At 47.3% G+C, this 13177-nt stretch overlaps 1 protein-coding gene across 4 annotated transcripts in view; it reads right to left on the reverse strand.

Annotated features, from left to right (window-relative positions):
* C14H1orf198 (chromosome 14 C1orf198 homolog) overlaps positions 1 to 12927 on the reverse strand; it is a 29981-nt gene extending 17054 nt beyond the window's left edge. For 3 of the 4 annotated variants that reach the window (XM_074385316.1, XM_010351518.3, XM_074385315.1), the window contains exons 1-2: positions 12566 to 12927; positions 110 to 160 (exon numbers count right to left, since the gene is read on the reverse strand). In XM_074385316.1, coding sequence (XP_074241417.1) covers positions 110 to 160; positions 12566 to 12898 — 384 coding nt within the window. In that variant the 5' untranslated portion in view covers positions 12899 to 12927. The remainder of the gene's footprint in view (positions 1 to 109; positions 161 to 12565) is intronic. The other variant, XM_074385317.1, reaches the window with a different exon arrangement.
* Positions 12928 to 13177: the final 250 nt, after the last annotated feature.

Here is a 13177-nt window from a genome sequence, read left to right on the forward strand (position 1 = left end):
CTGGCAGTCAGGGAGCTGTCTTCGGAGTCCATCAAATGCTGAAAGAAAAATATCCAACTACTCAATTCTTTTTAAAAGAATAAATAGATCTAAATTTAATCCAACTTACCCTTGTTTCCCAGGAGAAAGGGGCAGAGTGCTCATCTTGCCAAGTTATATCCTGAAATAAAAATTCAAGAGTAAACCTGAAATCCAAACACAGATATACCCATGCAAACATCCACCCAGGACCATAGGGGAACCAAAGCTCAGGAATAATCCCAGCTCCTGACTCTAAACAAGCCTGATGCTTTGACACTCTGAATATAATGAGCTGACCGCCTCGGTCAGATTTCTTCCTCAGCTTTCCAGCTGAGGCTGCCAGACACTCCCCTCTCCCCAGCCAAACAGACAATAGGGAATGCCAGTGAGGCCCCGCAATGGACTCAGATGAGCTGAAGTAGGAATGGAAGAGAGCTTGATGGTTTTAGTAGAATCAGGCACAGACTCAGCCCTGAACAATGATTAGCTGTGTGGCCCTGGGAAGATGACTTAGACTTTCTGAGCCTCAGTTTTCTCATTTGTAAAAGCAGAATGATACTTCCCTTGCAGGGTTGTTGTAAGGATTAAATGAGGTAATCTGGGAAAAGAATGCCAGGCCCTAATCTGCCAGTCAGTGCCAATACAGGAGGAGCTCCTCTCCCCAACAGGCCTACTGGACTGCTCAAGGGCATGGATCAGCAGAATCAATGAAGAAAAATGCCGGTGTAATGCATGTGACTAATTCTAACAAGAACTCTGAAATCACTCCCCACCCCCACCAAACAGAACAGGATAGAAAGAGCCCTGTAGAACCATCACCACAAATTTGACCTTGGATCCAGTATGTTTTGTTCACTGGCCTGCACAAATGACTTGGGGAAGCCACCTTTCCTTAGATCCCACCCCGCTACCTGCAGTTATTCCTGTGCCAGCAAATGTCTCATCTGTGTCCAGCTTTAACTGGGTAACGTTTGTTTGTTTGTTTGTTTGTTTGTTTGTTTTAAGAGATGGGGTCTAGGTATGCTGCCCAGGCTGGACTCAAACTCCTGGGCTCAAGCAAAGCTCCTGCCTTGGTGTCCGGAGCAGCTGGGACTATAGGTGGGCACCATGTCTGACTGCTTCTACGGGGATCATATTTTCAGAATCAAAAATCAGGACACATTGGGTGATACAGGCTAAAGTGGGATAAAATATTTTAAAGTGAGATTATATCCATATCTCCCCCAAACTCCAGGTGATATACGTCCTTCCTAAAGTATCCCTGGATAAATGTCTTCTTCCTACCCACAGGTACACTGACTGCCCCCCCAAGTCAGGTGGTCTGGCTTCCCTCTCCTCTACAGGGCAAACCAGTTCTGCTCACAGACCCTCTTCTTTCAGTGTTGACAGAGTCTAGGCCACCCCAGCTTAGCCTCAGATACAAGGGGCAGATGCCAGGGCCCCGCAGTGGGAGTGCCTCACCAACACATACGTGTGCACTCAGCCTTCCAGACCCAGAGCTTGTGTTCTCTGTGCAGACACCTCCTAACATGAATGGCCAGTGGGAGATCAGTCTTTGAACTCCAACAACGAAGGCATGCCAGGGTCTGAGCAGCTGAAGGCCTATTCCCAAGAAGCTGGGACAGGGAAGGAAGTGTGTGATGACTCCTCAGCACAGCCCAAGCACAGCCAACTCTAGATGACAAGGGCAACAGAGCAGGGCCTTTGTCCACTCCTCTATCCCCAGAGCCCGGAAGACTCTTGACTGCCCGTAGAGGACGCTCACTCACTCTTTGAGAGTATGTGAATAAACAAACTCTGTACAAGCCCGACCCTTTCACAGGTGATTCTCCCCCACAACCTCCCCCTCCCAACACTCACACTCCCCCAAGACTTCCCAATGTGAGGGCACAGGCTCTTCACAGCTCCTGGCCCCAGGAGGAAGAGCCAGCCACCGACAAGGTAGAGATCCCGGTCTGTGTCCCCATGGCTGTGCTGTGTGCCTTGGCGGCTGTGCAGTGGGGACTGGTACATTTGTGGCACAAATACTTCACAAATACTGGGGATAAAGAGCATGGAAAACCCAGAGAGGAGACTGTCGAAAGGCCAGAACCCAGGTCTTTATTTTCCCAGGAATGTATATAAAAGAACTAACTACATTTGTATCAGGAAAAAAACACCAGTAACGAAGATACTAGTTATAAATATTAAGAATTACAAAAGTGGGGGAGAGCCCTGCAAACTGGGTTAAGCTGCATTAAAGTGTTTCAGTCCGTTCTGAGAACCACAGTGTGTGCAACGAGTCAACGCGTGCACAGTAAGATGACCCCCATCCTCAAAGTGTTACAGACATTCTCCTGTAATGCCATTTGCTTATGATCCTGACTTCTGAACTGGTTGGTATGCATTACCTCATGGCTGTCAGGCAAAAACCTTTACAAATGAGAGGGACCACTGCCTTTTTGTTTGGAATTTCAGTTAAACTCAAGTTACTTCCCAATGTACAAACTTTGTTTCTCCAAAAATGGAAATGGATGCCTGGAGGAATGTGAGTTACCAAAGTTTTGCGATTAGATGTCTCCCAGCAGAGGCAGAGGGCCAGCCTTCAGCTATAGGGGCTCTCTGTACATGCGAGGGGTACAGTTAAGCTAAATAGCCAAAGACCCTAAAATCCTATGATCTCAGAACCCTCTGAGGTCCCTCTAGAGGTAATCAAACAAGAAGGGCTTTGTTTTCACATGGGAAAAATAAAAGAGGCTGATGGAATATAGACACCATTTATTCTAGTCAATCATTCACTAACTCTTCGTGAATAAATGAACTCTGCACAAGCCTGGATAGTTTTACTGGTTGAGTTTCCTCCCCAGCCTCCACACTCCACACTCACACTCTCCCTAAGAATTCACCAGCTCAGCTCTTAGCCCCAGGAGGAAGAGCTGGCCATGCACAGGGTAGAGGAGAGATCCGGCTTTGGATCTTTGGAAAAACGTAAATGGAAATCAACTGGCAAAGGTGCCCCTTCCATCCAGAATCCAGCAGGCCACTGGCCCCCAAATGGAAAGAAGAAGTGTGTGAATACCTGTGGGGCAGGCAGGGGGCAGGCCCACTGGACAGGGAGGGGCATGATGGAGCTGGACTCCCCTTTTCCTCCTTATGATTCAAAATATTAATTAGGTAACTTGAGCCCCTTTGAAATCTGCAAAGATTAAAATGATAAGGCTTTTGGCTTTGTTTGGAAGGTGGCTCTGTACAAGACTCTGAGGAACAAAGGCTTAGCCTGGAGCTTGGTGACAGCCAACTCTCCAGTGGCTGAAACCCGTATCAGCTGAAATTCCAAGGGGGTCACAGGAGGAGAAAGGGTCACACTGTGATTTCTCCCCAACTTAGTGTCGAGTCAATAGTCTTTTGTTTGCTCCAGCAAGAAACGAAGTCAAGGGGCAGATTCCTTGGGTTTCTGTAATTCTGAGCTCATAAAAAACACTAAAGCGCTTTACAAAAATAAACATGCCAAACAAAAATGTGATGGAAGCTCTGATGTCAGCTGTCGGCTGCACGCTCTAGCCACAAAAAGCTCTGTCGGCAGTAACAGGCTCCCTAGGCTCTTGGATGCAAACGGCATCAGAATTGTGAAGTGGGGGCACCACTCACACGCATACAGTGCTGCCCTTTCTTCTACTCCCATGGTGACCAGCAGGCAACCACAATGAGGCCAGGCACACGCTTTCCGACCAAACCCATGTGCTTTTTCTAGGATTGCTTGAGAAGCTCTCCCACCCCGCTCTCCAGCACCTAGGATCTGAAATCATCTAAGTGCCAAAACACATCTGTTACTTAGGCCACCTGACAGACAGTAGGCTTCATGTTGGCCAGGAGTTATCCTCAAATTCCGTAAGAGGTAACCATACCAAAGGCAGCACTGAATCCCTCCAGAAACAATGACTTCTTTGTAGTACAGCACAGAAAGATGCCTCAGGTCACCAAATCCCAGAGGAGAAAGCCAAGAAGCAGAGGGGAAGCTACAGAAAGCCACCAGAAACACAGAGCACTTGGCAATTATCAGAGGCCAGTCCTCACACGGCTCCAAGTACTCTGGGATAGATATACACACAAACAACCTTTTCCTCTAACATTCCAGGGACCTTGAGTACTTGCTCTTCTCTGGGAAACTTTCATCCAATTCAGTGTGTACCTCCTAAATCCTAAATGAAACAGAATCTTAAAAAAAAAAAAAAGAACATATATTTTTTGCCCATAGTACTGGAATACATGTTTGCATGATATCTCCAGCGTTGACTTCTCTACTTCTTGATAAAAAATGGATAGTAGGGGGCTTAAGAACTCTGTGGTTCCTAGGCACTTTTATTTTTGGAGGCTGCAACCAGAGGTGTGTTGGACCAGGCTTGCACCAACTAACGAGAGTTGATTATAAAATTTTGAGTACTTTCTTGAAGCTGTTGTTAAACATTTTGTTTAACTGCCATGATTAAGAAGGTAAATTACAGAAATGTGATTAAATCCATTGTAGTAAAAATAAAGGTAACACACTTCACATCCACAAGTCTGACTACTGACAAAAAACAGAAAATAGAAACTGTTGGTGAGGATGTGGAGGCACTGGAACGCTTGCGCACTATTGCTGGGAATGTTAAGATGCAGCCATTATACAAAACAGGTCGGCAGTTCCTCAAAAAATTACACATACAATTACACATGCAATTCCAGCAATTTCGTTCGTAGGTATATATCCAACAGAACTGGAAGCAGAGGCTCAGAGATCCTTATCCCCCAGTGTTTATAGCTGTGCTATTCACAATAGCCAAAAGATGACAGCAACCAGGTATCCATGACAGATGAATGCATAAACAAAATGTGGTCTAGCCATACAATGGAATATTATTCAGTCTTAAAAAGGAAGGAAATTCTGATACATGCTTCAACATGGATGAACCTTGAAGACATTATGCTTAGTGAAATAAGCCAGACACAAGGATAAAAATCATACAATTCCACTTATATAAGGTACCTAGAGTAGGCAAAATCAGAGACAGAAAGTAGAATAGAGGTTACCAGGGACAGAGGCCGGGAAATGGGGAGTTATTGTTTAACATATACAGAGTTTAACTGTTTAAAGGATACAGTTTCACTTCAATAATAAGTTCTGGAAATGGATGATGATGATGATGGCAAACATTGTGACTGTACTAAATGCCACAGACTATACACAGAAAAGTGATTAAAATGGTAAACTTTATGTTGTATGTATTTTACCACAATAAAAAGTCATGGAAAGACATGGAGAAACCTCAAATGAATATCATTAAGTGGGAGAAGCCAATCTAAAAAGGCTACATTTTGTATGATTCCAGCTATAGGATATTCTGTAGGCAAAACTACATAGACAGTAAAAAGATCAGTGGCTGCTGGAGCCTGGGGGCGGGAGGCATGAGGAGGTGGTGCGCAGAGGATGTTTGTCAAGCCCGGGGCTCCCTCTGTATGATACCATCAAGGTGTACACCTCAAAGAGCGACCCCCAGTGTAAACCAGAGACTTTGGGTGGCAAGGGTAAAAACAATGCAGGTTCATTGATTGTAATCAGTGCACCCCTCCGGTTTAGGATGTTGATGGTGGAGAAGGCCGTGTGCATAAGCACGTCTGTGTGTACATTTTGGGAAAGGTCTGTGTGGGAACTCCCTGTACTTCCTGTTCAATTTTGCTGGAACCTAAAGCTACTCTAAAACCTGAAAATTGTTTTTAAAGTGTGCCCCCCAAAACAAAGAGATAAGAAACACTCAAAACTCATCATTTCAGTGTAGTTACTATTATCCATGCTCTTGAGGCTATTTGCATCCATTGTACGTGCAAGGTGGAAATACCACATAGCGCGGTGCCCAGCTGTGCATTCCATGAGTCATGCAGAGGGCGTGCAGCTGGCCACGGTGGAGTATCTGGTCACAGCAATAGGCAAATGCTAGAAGTCAGGGCTAGTTCGCCTCATTCCCCTAGAGCTGGCTGTTAAACATTTACCAGCACACCACAGGCTACAACCATAACAAACCACCTGATATTTATCACATTCTACAAGTGTTTCTGGTATGTGGATGGATAGCGCCTGCAGAGGGCGCTGTCTGGCATGGGGCTCCACTAGGGCCTCCACAACTGCTCCAGAAAAAACAGCTGCTGCACAGGGAGTGAGGGACTCTCTGGGGTGATTCTAAAATAGTGTCAGGAGTCTGGAACCTGGCAAAGTGCCTACTGACGTCGGAAATTGTCATCGTCTTCCAGAAGACCATAAATGAGGAGAGTTTCTAGTTGATAACTGTGGCATCTTGGCTTGAAGGTAAGAAATGTAAACTGAGAAATGTTATAAACTAGAGAAATAAGGCTTAGACAACAGAGCATGTGAGCAGGACAGAAAGCCCCATAGGTTGCAGAGTGTGTCACCCTGTAGTGATGCCAGGTGACCTGGGCATCTTGGCTCATCCAGAGTGGAGCACATTGTTCCTGGTGAACTCTGTGGTGCCCGTCACTACCTCAGAGATGCCAGAGCCTGTCCTGTGGATCAACTATCAAGCTTAATTACTGAGTGACAGCACTGGTTGTTGTCATTGTAATGACAGCACCCTGGACATGTTGGCCAACTGAGAGCCTGCCATCTACAGCTCCATGCGCAAATTCAACAGTGCTTCTACTACAGTTATTTCTATATTTATTTCTCCATAAATAAATATATTACAGGTAATATAGGAGGTAATCACATTCCTTGTTATTTACCCAGATGAACTGAAAACTTAGGTCCACACTAAAAACCTACACACAGATGTTTATAGCAGCTTTACTCATAATTGTCAAAACCTGAAGCAACCAAGATTTGTTTCAGTTATTGGATAAGTAAACTGTGATATATCCAGACAATGAAACATTATTTAGCAAGAAAAAGAAATGAGCTACCAAGCCATACAAAGACATGGAAGTACCTTAAATGAGTATCACTAAGTGAAAGAGGCCAATCTCAAAAGGCTGCATACAGTATGAATCCAACCATATTACATTCTGGAAAAGGCAAAGCCATGGAGAGAGTTAAAATATCGTTGGTTGCCAGGGGTTGGAGGGAGGGAAGGATTGAATAACTGGAACACAGAGGATGTTGAGGCCAGTGAAACTCCTCTGTGATATGTGACAGTGCTGGGTTCGTGTCATGACACATCTGTCAAGAGCCATACAGTGCACAACCCAAGAGGGAACCCTACACTATGGACTTTGGGTGATAACGATGTGCCAGTGTATGTTCATCAGTTGTCACAAAAGCACCACTGTGGCATAAATGCTGACGGTGGGGGAGCCAGAGAGGTAAGGAGGACTTTTACTTTCTGCCCAATTTTGCTGTGAATCTAAAACTGCTCTAAAAAATTAAGTCTATTTAAAAAGAGGAGAGTAAGGAAGAATGATTAAAATATGTTCTTTTTTTACCAACTGCTTATTTTAGAAAGTATTGTTTACATATTTATGGAATGGATGCTTTTCCCTTTGACTTGTAATATTTTTAACTCTGCTGAGGTAAGGGGGTTTCCATAACTGGAAATACAATACTGCAGTTCCAAAGACAGAAAAACAGTCTGGATTTAACCACTGGGCATGTTTTTCACCATGAATACAAATTCAGAAACTCAGGCCTCCACAGATCACAGCCAAACAAAAAGTCAGCACGAGTGTGGTAATGGGAACAGGATACAGAGTAGGTGGAGGAAATTCCAAAGAAATGAGCAAAATACAACACAAAGTCTAAACAGATAGGTCTCACCTTCCTTCCTTCCTTCCTTCCTTCCTTCCTTCCTTCCTTCCTTCCTTCCTTCCTTCAGAAGAAATAGACATTTTCTCCAGGACAGGAATCCCTTGCTTAGAGTGTAAAAGTGACTCCTATCAATTAAAAGATGACTCCACACCTGTTGCCATGCTTCTTGATCTCCCTCCCTGCATGACAGTGACCAAGTCACTTCATTTCTTTGCTAAACCTGTTCCCTGGCTGTGACTGGGCCACCGTCCCACAGGAGCCAGTAGGCAGAGACGCCTAGGGAGGAGAGGCCTAAGCTGCTGCCTTAGCTCCCAGGGCACCAGGCCAGGAGCTACTGAGGGCAGAGAACCCACAACGTGAAAGGGAAGCTCACAGAACAGGCCCGGCCACCCTCTCCTCTCAGCCCGTGGAACTGGATTTAAAGCAGGGTCATCTCAACTCCTACCCAGGGCCCCAGGTAAAGGGACTCAGACAACCCTGCCATCCTTTCTAAAACATCCATGGATACGCCAGGCAGAAAGTGGAAATCAGAATTCAAACATTCCATCTTACTTAAAAAATGAGTCCAAAATGTTGAGAAAGCAACTCACTAATTTTCTTTTTTTCTTTTATATTTTATGTCAGATTACAAAAAGAAAAAACCAATCTGCTAAAGGGAAAGGGGATGAGAAGCCCTCACGTGTCACTGGTTCTGCACTGAGAGGCCACACAGCCAGCCAAACTCAAATCTAACAAAGATGTCGTGCTCAAGGAAAGTTCTGTATAGTCTGATTCCACCAGCTGTTCTATAATGCTGTATGGTTTGAAACTTTTAAAAATAATGTACAGGTAAAAACTTTTATAATAAATTAGTTTATTTCAGAAGGCAAACATCTAGGCTGGCCAGCACAGAGGCCCCTAGGTTTGCAGACAGGCCTTTTTGCAGATAGCCCTGAAGACACAGAGTGGGCGCAGCAGCTCAGCGGTTTGCTGAACATAGGTACCCATGCCTGCAGCACCTGTGGAGTCCTTTAGCCTAAGACTAAGAGGCCACAGGCAATGCAGCAGACATAGGGAGGCAAAAACAGCTTCAGAAAAGGAAGCTGTGGCCAAGAGGAGTAGAGAGCATACAGCAAGTCCCCAGGTTTTTGCAGGAGGGGCAGAGATGAAGGCGCTGGCGGCACACGGCAGTGGATCATGCCAAGCTGTTGAAGAGGTAACAGAGCTGTCTGGCTCCAGGGTCTCTAAAAATCCACATTCTACGACATGTGAAACCTCGATCAGAGATATGGAACCACTCTTCCTGCCCAGCTCCACCTTATAGAGAGGAGGATGAGGCACATAGGGCCACGCGAACAAGATGCCCCAGCTGCCCCAAATTCCCCAGTCATCTGCTTAGGGCCCATCCGGAGCCAAGAATGTCACACGGAACCTGGAACCCTGTAACTCTCACCACGTATTCAGATCTTGCTAGATCAGTGACAAGTAGATTAGGGACTGGAGCAGAGAGCAACACATTCCTAACAACTCAGAGGTCCGTGGGGTTTACTCCTTTTGGATAACAGGAAACAGCAGAAGCAGACCTTCTAAAATGAAAACCTTTCCCCTCCCAAAGAAAATCATTCCCGAAACCCTACTGCTGGAGGAAGAACGAGGCAATCAAGCAGCACACGTGAAAGACTGTCAAAGCAACCATTTGCAAGCATGCCTGAATGTTCTCACCAAAATACTGGACCAAAAGTGCATGTCCCCAGTGTCCGGGCCTGCTCCAGCAAGCTTGAAAGAAACTTTGTGAGCCATTGGTTCTGTCACCAGACTTCACAGAGGTGCAAACTACCCCTTCAGAGGGGCGGCACCTGGCTGCCCGCATGGCCAGGAGGAGAATCCAGGTCTTGGGGCTCCGCGGGCTCCTCTCATTTTGCTGGTTGAGAAATGTTCTGCCAGCAGCAGCTCCAGATTCGCCACAAAAGGGGGTTGGGTGGCTGTGGAAGGGACTGGGGCCTAGGTTGAAGCTATACTTCTGTGCTGTTTACTAAGATCATCTATTCACCAGGGGGATTTTTAAAGGAGTTGGTAAAGATTACGGGATGACTACATACCCCAAGCTAGAATGCCTTGTCTCTAATATAACAGGCCTTGAGAATTATCTGCTCAGTTGATTCCCAAGGAAGCAAGAATCTAAAGACTGATAGATTTGAAGACTGATAATTTGAAGCCTTCACGGCTTCAAAACTCAAAGGCAGCAACCTCCTTCCCTGAGGAGAACCATGTTAAGTCCTCAAGGCAAGGGGCCATCTGTGCCTTAGCCAGAGGATGAGGATGAAAACACACACAGATGCCACACCTATCAGATGCACAGACAACTTCAGTGAGTGAACCGAGCCCCAGACCACATTCAGAACCACCAAGATCTGTGATCAGCACATATAATCAATTTCTATTTGTTCCTGAAATACATAAAAATGTCTGGAAGATGGTCACCACATTTGGAGGCTATATTTGCATGCTCTGACTTAAAATGTTGCTATGTGAGATAGAAAAACATTATTGGCAATGGGGCAGAGGGTACTGTTCAAAGAAATAGGCAGAGTCCTTCAGGGCAGCAAAAAGGGCTGTGGAGGCCCCAGGACCACACCAGAAGACTGATCAAGTGGCAAGGGACAGAGGGCCCCACTCTATCTTGTTTACAGTCCTTTAGGACAAATTTGGGGCCACCCATTCAGGGACAACCTCTGTTCAGCAGTCTACCCTGTCCTTATCCATCATCCCTGTGCCCAGGAGCTGGCGCACCTCCATGAATGATCTCCTGGGGACAACAATGGGACCACTGACTCCACTTTGGTGCCAACCTCTGGCCCAGTCCAGGGGAATTTAAATTCCCCACTGCTATTAACCTACACAGCCACTGCAGGCAAAAACGCACCCCGGCCACGTTCCTATGTACCTCTCTTAAAATTCAGGGTCTATCTGTCCCTCCACCATCTGAGCTGAGGTTGGTGGGAGGCATTTCGGAACATGCTCTCAGGTGGTTTTGCAAAGCTGAGATTCAATTCTCCTGAGTTGCTCCTGGAAGGACATGCAGGCACCACAGCATAGCACAGTTCCACTTGCTTTTAAATCACATTGAGTTTACAAATTGCGAAACAGCTCAGTCTGGCACCAGATAAGGAATGAGAATAAAAAATTAACTTGGCCACATTCTTCCTCGTCAGTAATACTGGGCTCTTCTATGACACAGGCTTTTTGATCATGAGTAGGCGTGTAGATATTCTTAGCTAGACACCAAGCTAAGGGAAAATGACAGTCACTCTCCAACATTTGTAAGTACTTAGAAGTTTACTTCCTCTCATATTTATTCGTGACTCTTCCAAAGGAGTGCTGCCTGCTTTTTCATCCCCCAAATTTGAGCGCCAACACTACACGCGCCTTTATAAATATGCATATTTTCCCACTGAAAATGTTTCAGCTCTAGGAATACATTTTAAAACCTGTACTTTCCCCTCCCCAGTTTACCACACCCTTGTTTTTTCTGGCAAAGCCGTCAGAATTTGAAGTCCAGTAGAGAATTTCCTTTCGTTTCCATCAGAACAAAGCAGCGTTAGCAGCACTCTTCAGTCATTTCACTTTTCCCTCGCATTAAAGTGAGTTTATGACCACGAACATGTTGTATTAATAAACGTCTCAGCACACCTAAGCCTGAAAATCTGATCTAAACCTCCTTAACTTGAATTCTATCCACAATCCACAACTTTCTAGGGGGAAAAAAATTCTCCCAGCTTCTCCTCCCTCTAGCCTAAGAAACAGCCTCAACAGCGAGTGATTTCATTCTCATACTTTTTGCTCTGCTTGACTTTGCCCCTCACGGCAAAAGTTGACTTTAAAGGCCAAACAGCCACAGCACAAATTCTAATGGCACCAAACAGGCTTTGGTTAAACGTATTTCTAAGAAAAAGAAGACTAAGTTTCTGAACCCCACAGAACAGTCAGGCCTTTGTGACTAAGTGTGGGTCATCTCTGAGCTTTCTCTGGAACAGATTCAGCATTGCTACCTTCACGATGACTGCCCCTCTAGAAGTCTGGACAGTGTTTCGATCTGAGAGGTAAACATGCCCTGTTATGCAGCCAAGACTTGCTGGAGTGCATTTAAACTAATCATCCCTTAGTGTTTTGGTGGAAAACAGGGTCACCATGCTCACCCCTAAAACATACCCTGGGTGTTGTGCTCACTCGGAAAGCATCTTAGGGTGATGAATGGATTTCCCTCCTTATCTTGGAAGACATCTCTTCTTTCTTGTTACCTGGTTTGGCGATTTTACTTTCCCCATACATCTCATCACAATTATTCATATTAATATCTATCATATGCTGAGTGCCTTCATGGGCTGGCACGGGGTGGGCGTTATCCCTGTTTTACACAGTGGAAACTGAGGCTCTAAGAAGTTAATTCACTCACGGCAATACAGGTGGTAAGCGGCGGAGCTGGATTAAAACCCGGGCTTGTCTGGTTTAAAATTGCTTGTTGTTTCCACTTTGGTCAGCCTTGCTTAAGAGCAGCTCGGGGAGACGTCTCTGAGTCCGTGCGAGCCGGCGGAGCAGATCTAGATGGAGGTTTCTTAACCAGCTCCCCCCGCGGAGCCCCTATCCCCCGACCTTCGGCTGGGACTCCCCTTCCATTCCTTTTTTCTTTCCAGCCCCTACCAACTGGGGAGGGGGGCACACGCCGGCAGGTGCCCCCCAGGCAGGGGCGCCTAGGGGCGCGAGGCGGGGAAGAGGGTCGGCAGCCAGGCCCGCACCTACCTCGTCCCCGAAGCGCACCACCTTCTGGCCCGTCGGGCCGCGCAGGCCGGGGAAGCGCGCGAGCTCCTCCGAGTCCCCGGGGTCTCGGGGCTCCAGGGCGCGCGGCCCCACCAGGCACCGGTCGATGATCTCGTCCTGCTGCGCGGGCGGCAGCCGCGCCCACTCGGGCCCGTACTTCTCGCGGATCTTCTCCTTGTCCTGCATGATCTTCCTGGCCATAGGACTCAGCGACGAGAAGTAGGTGAAGCGCTTTCGCTCCCGGTCGTCCAGAGGCCGGTTCCCGCTCATGACCGCCGAGCGCGAGGCCGCGATCGCCGCCGCCATGGACGCCATGCCCGGCCTGCCCGCCACTCCCCGCCCCGCCCCGCCCCGCGCTGTGCCCGCCCCCGCCCCGCCCCGCCCCGCCCCGCGCCACGCCCCCTCCGGGAACCCCGCCCTGCACCGCCGCGGACGCGGGGCTCCCAGCCACCCCGGCTCCCGACGCCCCGAGACCCCCGCCCTCCGCGGCCGCCTACCCGGGAACGCCTTTCTCCGCGCTCCACCGCTTTCGACTCCGTCGCAGACCCCGACCGGTCCCGCTTTACGCCTCCATAGTGGATTCCCGCGGTGCCC

This window comes from Saimiri boliviensis, chromosome 14, assembly GCF_048565385.1.
Source record: "Saimiri boliviensis isolate mSaiBol1 chromosome 14, mSaiBol1.pri, whole genome shotgun sequence".
Classification (NCBI taxonomy): Eukaryota; Metazoa; Chordata; class Mammalia; order Primates; family Cebidae; genus Saimiri; species Saimiri boliviensis.